The following is an 11,477-nucleotide window of genomic DNA, read 5'->3' as shown; positions in this document are numbered from 1 at the left end:
TAAATTTAAAAATTTGTCCAGCCGCGCTCAGTCAACGCCGCATGGTTTCATCACGATAAATCTTCATGATCCACGAAGTCGGTATCGTATCGGTCTTGATCAAATTTATTCATGAAAAAGCAGCCCCACCATGCAACAAAAAAATAACACACAAATTTATTCCCTGATTATTTATTTTCCTGTCCTTAACGCTATATTTACTAACACACACGGCGCGACCACCCGATGCATCCGGTCTGAAATGCATGAAAATTAGCTCCCGTAGAAGGCTTTATTTTTGATTTCTGAGGCTTCTACGGAGAAAGTTCGCGTAGGAAGGTTTATTTTGGCTGGACGCACTGGTCTGTTCAACTTCCCTGCTGCTACCAGTCGGCACATGTTTAGAAACCCCATTCAGAATAAATATATTGATTAGTAAACTAGATTAGCTGCCTTATGAGTTTGACATGGAAAAAAGGGTGGGATAAAATGGGGGCTATCTACAGAGAAATTATTACATTTTAAGACAACTTTGGGAGTAACTTAGAATCTTGATACTGCATATCTGAACTGTAGTCAAAATGGATTCACACAAGCTTTAAGTATTTGGACTAAAAGATGAAAATTCAAATGGAATGTACAATATTCATTTTAAGTATAGTGTGTTTTCACTTACATGGGGCTTTGGTTTCTGTAACATAAAGGTCATTTGTGACGTATAATCTTGTGGAGGGGAAATTAGACGATGGCTTGAATTGAAAAGATCATAATTAACCTCTGACTTAAGAAAGATGTTATGATCAACCCTGAACACCTTAACAAGAATCTCTGAACTATGACCTTAACCTGTTGACTACAAAGTCAACTCAAATTATTAATTTTTAGTGTTGGAACATAAAATATTGCCACTCAAATATTTATTACCTTAGATTATCGAGAGAAAAAAATGTACTCATAGCCTGTTTCTTCCCAAGAATTTTTAAAATCTTTTCATTTGCAAGAACAAGATAGCTCTTACAAAGGAATATATTCACCTGCCTGACATAGTACTGTAACAGATATAGGGATCATGACATTATGATTTAAGCGTTTCTGAAACTTAATGTCAACATTTGATTTGCATTATGAAGAATAAATCTCTAAAATAAAAAATACAACACTACTGTATATTTCAGAACATTTATTATTATATTTTTTCACAACACAACGTACCTACAAAACATCTGGATTGTTAAGTGGTGGGGAAAAATTGAAGACTAACTAAATGATTACTGTCTGGTATCCAGACTACAATTTATGTAACAATGTTGAATCTCTTGCAGATGGGATTAATGATGAAAATTTGAAACTAAATGACTAAAATTTAAAACAAGATATAAAGTGTAACAATGATAGCATTTGGAATTTGTTCTATAATTAAAATTAAAAATTACAGGTTACATGAAGTCTGGCATGGTTTGCAAACTGACAGCATAACATGATTCGATGATTGTTCATCAGCTAGTGAATAACTTTCCAATTGCACGTTGATATTGCTATAATGCCATAATTTTACAATGTTTAATCCTATAGACAGCCTTTACATGGGTGCACATACAAAACAGACTGGCATATGGTAAAGAAAATGTAGTCTATTGTTAGGTGATTACAAAAACGACCATCCTTTATACCATGGAAGCACATTCCAGGAACAGTGCTAGGCTAGGTGACAATTTATAGAAGTTAATGACAGTGAATGAGTTCAAATAACAGATTGCTGCAGTGTAAATAAACAGTTTCGAAATGTGTTTTCTGGACTAATTACATGCATACACCCCTACACAGTGTTCTTGAATGAAATTTTGCTCTAACATTTTCCCATCAAATTGAAAACATACAAATTTATCACAAAAAATAAGTTCAACTGTATTTGGGCAGAGTTTGCATGAACTGCTTCTGAAATTCTATCTGCTAAAATGTTCAGCCATACATGTTGTGAAAAAGAAATAGTACCATTGACAATTTCTACAAACAAAAAAATGTTAACACAAAATGTTACATGAATTCCAATATGGTAACTTACATTATGTAAAAATTCTGGATTCCAATATGAAATGTTCATACATTATATATTAATTTACATAGGTATAAAGTTAACAATCACTTACTTGAACTTGATAGTTCTTAATAAAGCACCATCAAAAGCTTTAAATTCAAATGCTTTACTGGATTGGCCCTCTAACTGGGATGCCAAGTGAAAACTTATGCATACAGAAATGAGAGATTTTTCTAATTGGTTAGAGAAAACAAAATTAGAAAAACAACAATCTACACTCCTAGATTCAAAATAGAAGCCAGTAAATATGACATCTCCAATAATCAGTGCATTGTGTGCAGGAGGAAAGAACATGAAAATGAACAAAAAGAGTGCATGTGTGTGTAGCAGGATCAGATAATTGATAATTTTATATAAGTCAATTATGTAGGATCAGATAAAGTATTCATTTTTATAATATTAATTTGTAGTCGGAATCAAGTCACCAGTTGCAATTTTTGTTTTTGTTTTCCTTTGTTTCTTTGTCTACCCCTTTAGTCCATTAGCCAACCATGAACCAGGATTACCTGTTTCAGTTTTGTTTTCCCTCTGGGCAATCAGTCTACCATGATTACTGATCATAATGATTTGTTCCAAATATAGGACAAGCAATAAGCAACCTTCCAGTTCATAAGTTTTAAAAAATGTTAATATATTTTGTCCAGCATTCATCATTTTGTGATAAACATCACAGTCAGTGTAATAGATTCCTTTCTGAAGTGTTCTGGTTGTAAGATTTGACTTCTGCTCAGATGAGAGTGAGCTTGCTGCTGTGGTGGTCCTCTCTGTAAAACCCTCTACTACCACTGTCTTAGTATTAAAAATTCCTTCATGTTTTAATGTACCATTGAACACCAACACAATTGTAAACAAAATTTAAAAAATTTAATTTTTTACCAACTGTTCAAATTCCGGGCTCAAAATATTTCCTCCCCTAAGGGGTTTGCCTTCTGTTAACCATCCTGTAGTCCAATCAGTCACATTTTGTAAGAAGTATTAAGCATAATCACCAAGATAGATTATACAAGATGGTGATAATGCAAAATACAGCATAATGACGAGTAAATCAAAATGTACACCTTTAAAGCTTGACCTCTTGTCTTCAAGCTTGAATATTAATTAAGGCCTGGGGAACTTGATACATAATTCCCCTAGGCAAACAGGCATTACTGTGCACTGACTTGCAGTCTGGATGATCTATATCAAGCATGGATGACACATGCTCTCAATAACAGTTATTTGTCAAGGCCCTGCCAACTGTCTGACTAACTTATTTGTCAAGGCCCTGCCAACTGTCTGAATAGCACTTGTCAAGCCTTGCCAACTGTCTGAATAACACCTGTTTGTCCAAGCCCAGCCAACTGTCTGAAAAACACTTATTTGTCAAGGCCCTGCCAACTGTCTGAGTAATATTTATTTGTCAAGGTCTTGCCAACTGTGTGAATAAAAGGTCAGTTTGGTTGAAATATAAATATGATTCATATCCATCAAATTATGTTTACAGGCATAGATGAAAATAATTGATCATACAAACTTAGACTTAAGAAATAAACTTCTTTAACAGCAGAGTAAACTTAACTTTTCACTCCTACTGGGCACCCCATGTCCTTATAATGTACAAATTGTTAAACATACAATCCTAACACACAAAAAGCAAATACATGTTATAAACACATTTATGTTGTATACATGATGCAAAAAAACATAAAATTCAATGGAAAATAGATCAACTGGTAACTATTTGCATAATTGTTAAAGTTGTGAGTTTTAAAATTCCTTACAAGGTGAATAAGACAAGATAGGTTTTAGATGAACACAAAAGTTTAGTTTTGTGTTCTAGCTCAGAACATACAAGTCAACAAAACTGCAATAAAATCCAAAACCCCTGGAATAAAAATGATATTTTATTTACACCATGTTCTGTTTTGATGGTGGATTGGCATTACTGGTATGATCCTGAAAGCTCTTCATACTAAGATGTTCTGTGCCAAATTTGGTCAAAACTGGTCCAGTGTGTTCAAAAAGACTTTAAAATAGCAATATTTTTTATATATGCACAACCCAACACAAAGCATGGTGCGCTAAAAACTGTTCATATACTCCTAGTTGTTTAATCAACTTGGTATTCAAATGTAAAATATTTCATTATGTTTATGAAAGATATCTGAAAACAAGTGTTCCATGAAATGAAATGTCTCAGCTGTAAACAGTATTATGATGACTCAGCAATTTTCTCCTGGAATCTTGGCATGTAGAAGTACAAATTTTATACTAGGTATATAGTAATGTTGTTGTCAAATTTGTTAAATTTTACTTGAGTACAGAAGCATAAGATTTATAACTTTCAAAAAATCCTGAAACAGAATCTCAATACAACTTATGTTGTTTATGTGGCCAAAATGTGATGCCTTTGAACAACAAAAATCACAGACAAGACAGAAAAAGGTTTAAGTCACTGAATGGAAAAAAATTGGAGAAAAAAAATCTGTTACCCTAAAAACCTGCATAGTTTTTTGTCTTTTGTAGTTATACGAAACAATTCTACAAAAGACGATAGATGGGTAAAGCTAACAGATACAGCTAGAAAGCAAAGTACACTTACATTATTCATCATATTCACTATATATCAATGTCATCACATGTCTTGAGATTAATTTAGAGCTGAATGTAAATTTCAACAACATTCACAACAGAATGAAAATGCAATAGCAATGTTTGCACTGCTGCATTCAATATTCATATTTATATACATTTAAAGTGATGTGTAGGTCAGGTGCTACTTTTACTTGTGTTGTGTCTTGTATTGGCCGAAGCCCAGAATTGACCCTCAAATGATGAATTTATTATGGTGTAACTTCTAAAGCTTTTTCATTTATGACCGTTATATATGAGAGAGAAGATTAACTAAAAATGTATAGAGGGTACAAGTTTCATATACTAAAATATCTTTTGCGCAAATAGCAAATCTATAACAAAAATGTGTTTAAGATGCATGGAATCTTGCACAAGTGCTCATTTCAAATAAAATTTATGAATTAACTAGTATAATTTATTTCTTGCGAGCTTTTGTAAACAAATGATTGAAATTATTCTACAAGTTTCACGAATTTTATTTGAAATCAGCAAAAATGTAAGGTAAGATTTATCACATAATAAACAATTCTTTTTTAATTTGTTAAAAAGTGACATGAAATTACTTGGCAACATTCAGATGCTCAGTCACTAAGCCCCTACCATACACGACATCGGAGATATTAGGTGTTATTATACATGTTACATAGACAAAAATATATGATTCTACTAACCTAAATAAAACAGTGGTCATGTGATAAGTAACAAATATGAAATGGGAATGTATGAAATGGAATGACACCTAAGGCTAAATTTTTGGGTCCATACTTTAACTACACAATAGCACACATTAATTATTTGCAATATTTACCAGCAGTTCATTCACCTTTTATCTCACAAAAAAAAAACTAATCATGTAAGATATTTTTCCATTACTTTGATTGTTAATGACTAGGAATAGATGGATCAAATGGAAAATTATATAAGATGGAAAAACTAACATGAATGGCATTCTGTCAATGTGACATTCACAAGAAAACACAGTGCTTCAGTAACTTTAGAAAACATTAATGAATATCTTTTAAGGTAATGTAAAATGTCATCTGAACTAATGGAACATTTCATAGACTAATTAAGGAAATGTTCTGGATTTATTAGATCATTCCATGCTTTATAGTTACGATTTTTATATAGCATCTACCATACTGAAATATTCTACCAAATGAAAATTCCTTATATCGGAAATTTTTGGCATTGTGGCATGAAAGAAGAATAATGTAGTTTGTGAAGAAATGATTAAATCTGTTTAAATATCATCATTCAGAAGTAGGATATTTCATTTTTACTACATTAAACAATTAGCATATGTAAGACTAGGATGATACTCACTAAAATATGATTATTTTGCATAATGGAGTAGCAGTCTTCATGACAAAAAAAACCTCAATAAAAACACTGTCAAACTACAAAAATGTGCACATATTCTTTACAATATTAACATCAATAAGTAGATCCTGACTAAATTCCTGACGAAGGGGAAATATGAAATTGGCAATAGCTAATCCTGTCCTTCCATTTCATTCAGTTCCTGACAAACTTATGTGATCTGACTTCAACTGCTCAACCACTGTTCCAGTATGAGCATTCAATAAAGTTAAAATAACATTTGTTTCTGAAAATTTGCACTGTATGTTCTTGAAGAGACCTTATAAATTATTACACAATACTGTACTATAAACTTTTAAATAGTCAATGTTCAGTAACCTACTTTCCAAGTACACTGGCATATTACCAACTGGTGCTTACCATAAGGGTATGACTGTTATTAGGTTTTCCTTATCAAAAATTATTGTTAACAGGAATGAACTAGTAATATTGTAACAATGTACCAGTTTTACCCACAATGTGTTTAAATAATTACCCATAATGCCTTGCAAAAGTGTCCCATTATACAGGAATGTCTTAGTCTAACGTCACCTGATAAAAATTATACTTTTGGCTGAAACTTATATTCACTTACCTGCTCAAAATAACTGTGCTCTCATGCTGATGAGGTTTTGTGGTATAAGTTTAATTTTGTAATGTATTTTCTTCTTCAGAAAACTGGAAGGATTTACCAATTAGATCAAGCTCAAATGGTCTTTAATATATATGCACACCAATCACATGTGACAATTAACTATTTAGCCCATTGCCTACTGGGGCTATGATGGTACCATAAACTTATATTTACACTGTAAACATTACAATACTTATTTTATTTTTCAAATCATGAATTCATTTAATGGAGTACTGGGTCAAATGCTCAAAACTGAGCAAAAACTAAAGCACCAAAAATTAATAAATATTGCTTAGGGTTAGTTAGCCGAGTAATAAAGTTTCCAAAAAACCAGACAGTACTGTGATTCCATCTTTGTTGAAAAGAAAGTTCTAAAAATTTTTTTTGACTAAATCTTTATTGCAGCAAAAGTAAAAACAGCATACTATGGTACCATCTTGATTGCAATGAAAGTTAAAGACAGCACTGTAATACCATCTCTGTGGTAATTAAAGACAATACCATCATGACTGTGACAAAAGTTAAAGACAGTACAATATTACTGTCTTTATTGTTATACAAATCAAAGAGTGCACAATGTTACTGTAATCAAAGTTAAAGAGAGTTCTAAGATACATATTTATTGTCATGAATGTTAAAGACAGCCAAGTTTACTGAACTCTAAGCTTAAGCAAGAGTTTTCTGATTTATAAAAATTGAGAATACAAGGACAATTCACATTTAAATACTGCAATATTTCTCTATATATTATAGTGCTCTAGATCACATAAAGGACCCGATTTTTAACATTCACCCATATAGAGTATATTAGGTACTTATTGTGCATGGAAATTCTGACAGATTTGTCTTTTTTTGTTTTTTTTGCACAGTTTATTTTAAATCTGAGGATGCCAAGCACCTTATGGGCACTTTAGTTATGGAAATTTGGGGCTTTCAAATGATTGGTTAAAATTCTAAAATATATCTGTTCCAAAAGTGACACAATTTCTTTTCCTTTTAATTAACACAAATATAACTGAATAATATACTAATTACCAACAATTTCCCATGTCTGATTGTATTTATGAGTGGTGGAAGAAGGAAGATACTCGTTGAATTGGCTGAATTGAATAGCATTCCAATCATTCCCCGCATTACGCACAGTGTATGAGTAAAAGCTCCAAGTCTTTTAACCTGCTGGACAAGTAAACAAGTTGAAATTTTTCAAGCCCTACATTAGCATTTGCATTTAAATTTGGAAAATAAATCTCATCCCATTCAACATTATGTTCTAAATTACTAGAGTAAACACTGAAATCATAATATGTGTACATTTATTTGAAACTACTGGGAAGAATACAAATTTTTAATAAATATAGCCAACATTAAACTATATGACTGCAGAATGTTACACTCAACTTCCACATTGCCAAAACTGCCCATTATTTTTGAAAGTGTGACAGCTACCTTATTTATTTAATGTGTTACCTTTGATAAAGCATTATTTACAGTTATCTAATACATACTCTTACTACATCCTTAATAAAAATACATGCATTGTTTGCATAAAAATACTGAAATCTGATTGTATTACATTAAGCTGCACATTTGCAATACAAATTCAAAATCATCCATTCATCCCAAATAAATGCCAAATAAAAATATTGCTAGCAGTCCAGTCATTAAACTGATTCCTCCCCAGTCCTAATTTAGTACAGTCTTTTATATACATTGCTCTAGTGAAACGTCTTCCCTCTTAATGAATGATGAACATGATATTCTTTGTTTACAACTGTTCTGATGACTTTATGAATTTTTTTTTGCTCCACTGGTATTTGACTGCAATGAAAATTTTACATAATAACTGCTGTTTCTTTGAAGCAATGAAATGTTAAATTAACAAAATTTTATTTACATGTTTTAAATATCACATAATGGATTTGAAAACATGGTCATTTTAAATTTGCTATGATGATGCAAATTAACAAATTTTCTTTGCAATGCCATGTAGCTATTTCCAAAACTTATCATTCCAATAGTTATTTGTAAAGTATGATAATTCATGTCAGTGATAAAATATCTTAAAATTTAAAACTAAGTTAGCATCAAAATAAAACCTATCTTAAAAAAAACCCACCCAATTCCACCAGGTTGCTTTTGAAAAAATAATAAACTGTAATATTAGTTTTATATCATGTATTGTACATATACAAGTCAGATCAAACTGCGAACTGCACAGACAGATCTGTCATCACATAATGCACCAGTATATTGTGTCTATGTGCTTTGTTACAGGCAATCAGTACAACAAACAATATAGACCCTGACGTGCTGGTGCATGATGCAATGGCTGATTAGGTCCTATGTTGCTTGAAGAATGACCTGATTTATAAATCGGTATATACAGCATGTACAAGGGTGGAGAAATGTTTCACCTATGACACACCCATATGGCCTATCATATTAATTTTAAATGAAGTTAAGAATGAGATTATCATTGGAAAAATACTTCCTAAATAAACATTTGCCAAAATTAATGCATAATGGAGGGATGGGCTTATTATAGGAAAATTATGGTATGTGTTCATGGTGTGTACACTTACCTTACATCATACAAAAATCTACAAAATATTAAATTATTTGTCAAGCAAGATAAATCACAAATATTTCTAATCAACACTGAAATGAAAATTAAACATTTCTGAAGGTTTTTCACATTCTTGTTATGTATATAAATAACGCTGCACCTTGAACAATTTTTCCCATCAGATATTTTCTGACATAAAAGCTATGACAAAAGTAAACCAACATCATAGTAATTAAACAAGTAGCCCCTTTGTCAAGCCCACCATATATCCTGATAGAACGTGAAAAACTTTAAAACTGAGTTTAGCCTAAATATTTTAACATGGACCTTAATTAAAAACTACTGATGGTGCTAAAAGTGTAAAAACTTAGTAAGGTCTCTCTCTGTGTCCCTCCCTCCTTCTCTCTGTTCACAGTTTAAAATCCTTCGAACTCTGAGCACCAGGAAAGAAATGTCACTGGGGAATTAGATTATCTCTGCAATATCCCTATTGTCAAAATGACTCCACATTGTAATCATATTAAGCTATCGCCTTCTTCCACAGATTCTGGTACGAGGTACTCTCTGTTTTCATAGGTCCAGAAGTCATTCAGATCTATCAAAATGCTGACCACTGTGTCACCTTTTCCACTGCAAAGGAAAGATAATGTAATAACCTGCATTTAGGGAGTGAGGTATACATGCGTGTATATGGTAAACACTATTCATACAAGCCGTCCAATTCGGTCTCAATTTTTTTAATTAAATCAATGCATTAGCAGTGAACTGCACAAATGAGTTGACATTAATATCTTCTAGGATCCTTTGTTTAGTTTACTTCGTCGATTAATAGTTAGTTCGTACAGTCTACATGTTTTTGTGCTAGCAAAAATAGGGAGTATCATGCCGGTGTCTAGCATCCTTGATAATTCGATTAATGACTATTTCTAGTTAACCGTTTAAGACTGTACAATACATGCTCAATGTGTTTGTAGCCCCTGATGTTTCATTTGTATACATCATCGCATTTAAGTTTGGTTTTTCTCTTCTTTATTTCTTTGGTACATATACATGTTGACTACTCTGTCATGCGGTCTACCTCAGTAATATTGTAAGAGTGCGTAACACGGTTTCCGAAGCATTGCTATGAGTGACAGCCTAACACGGTATGTGCCGCAAAATACAAAACTAATTTTTTTTTCCTTACTTTTTTTACTAGGGGCATTTCTATCACAATGTAGCAATGTGTAAAATATCCAGCTGGTAATTTCTATAAATAATCATTGTGAAAATTGACTAAATATACACATGCAATACTAGCGCATACTGGTTTGAATATTCAAACAAAAATTGTGGGTTTTTTGGATTTTGCTAGAACTGTGGTTTTTGTGGGCTCTTGGTTGTGGGTTTTGTTAGAAATGTGGGTTTTGTAAGCTCTGTTGGTTGTGGGTTTTGTCAGGAGTATATAAGGCTTTGTGGGCTGTTTGACGGGGTTCAGTCAGCTAGCAGCCATCAAACTAGGTACATCACAGTTATTGAGAGTTTTATTTTTTTATTTTGTTTTGTTCAGTTTATTATAGAGTTATGTAACTTTAGGCAATATTTTGGACAGTAAATTTTTGTTAAAATTTATTTAAGTACAAATCAATTTTTATTTAAGTTATTTATTTTTGTTATTCTTAATTCCTTTTCTCTCTTCAAATTTATACACATTCTATTCATTTCTAATTTATTTTTTACAAGCAAACTACCGGTAGATATTGTTATATCATTTGTTATTTTAAATTCAGTTTTATAGTCAAAAGAATTTTGTCCTCACAGACCAATACTTTTATTTTTAATTCTTTATTTATTTTCTTTTTTTAATTAGTTTTATGAAGCTAAAAACATACAGAGAAGTTTCTCTACATTTCAAATTTATAATTCCTTTTCTTAAATTATAGGTCCAACAAAATTCTTAGGGAAATAGAATGTCTAAGTCATTGTGAGTGATTTCCTCACCGACTTGACATTCCAATTTCAATTCAATGATACTTGATTATTCTAGCAATCTATAAAACATAAGTTATGTGTCTATTTTATAATTTACTAGTTGTCTAAGTCATTGTGAGTGCTTTCCTCACTGACTTGATATTTTAAATTCAATTCAACAATACTCGATTATTCCAGCAATCTATAAAATGTAAGTTATGTTTCTATTTTATAATGTATTAGTTGCCTAAGTCACTGTGAGTGTTTTCCTCACAGAC

The 11,477-nt window shown here is 31.7% G+C and overlaps 1 protein-coding gene across 1 annotated transcript in view; it reads right to left on the bottom strand.

Moving 5' to 3' along the window:
• Positions 1–1,144: 1,144 nt before the first annotated feature.
• The window catches only part of LOC149805083 (serine/threonine-protein phosphatase 2A regulatory subunit B'' subunit gamma-like), a 116,112-nt gene continuing 105,779 nt past the window's right edge, over positions 1,145–11,477 (bottom strand). Inside the window, exon 13 of the mRNA XM_089947202.1 lies at positions 1,145–9,879. Within this exon, the coding sequence (XP_089803328.1) occupies positions 9,765–9,879 (115 nt within the window). The 3' untranslated portion in view covers positions 1,145–9,764. The remainder of the gene's footprint in view (positions 9,880–11,477) is intronic.

Source organism: Sinohyriopsis cumingii, chromosome 2 (genome assembly GCF_028554795.1).
Source record: "Sinohyriopsis cumingii isolate HCF-2022 chromosome 2, ASM2855479v2, whole genome shotgun sequence".
NCBI lineage: Eukaryota > Metazoa > Mollusca > Bivalvia > Unionida > Unionidae > Sinohyriopsis > Sinohyriopsis cumingii.
This window is presented reverse-complemented; position numbering and strand designations above follow the sequence as displayed.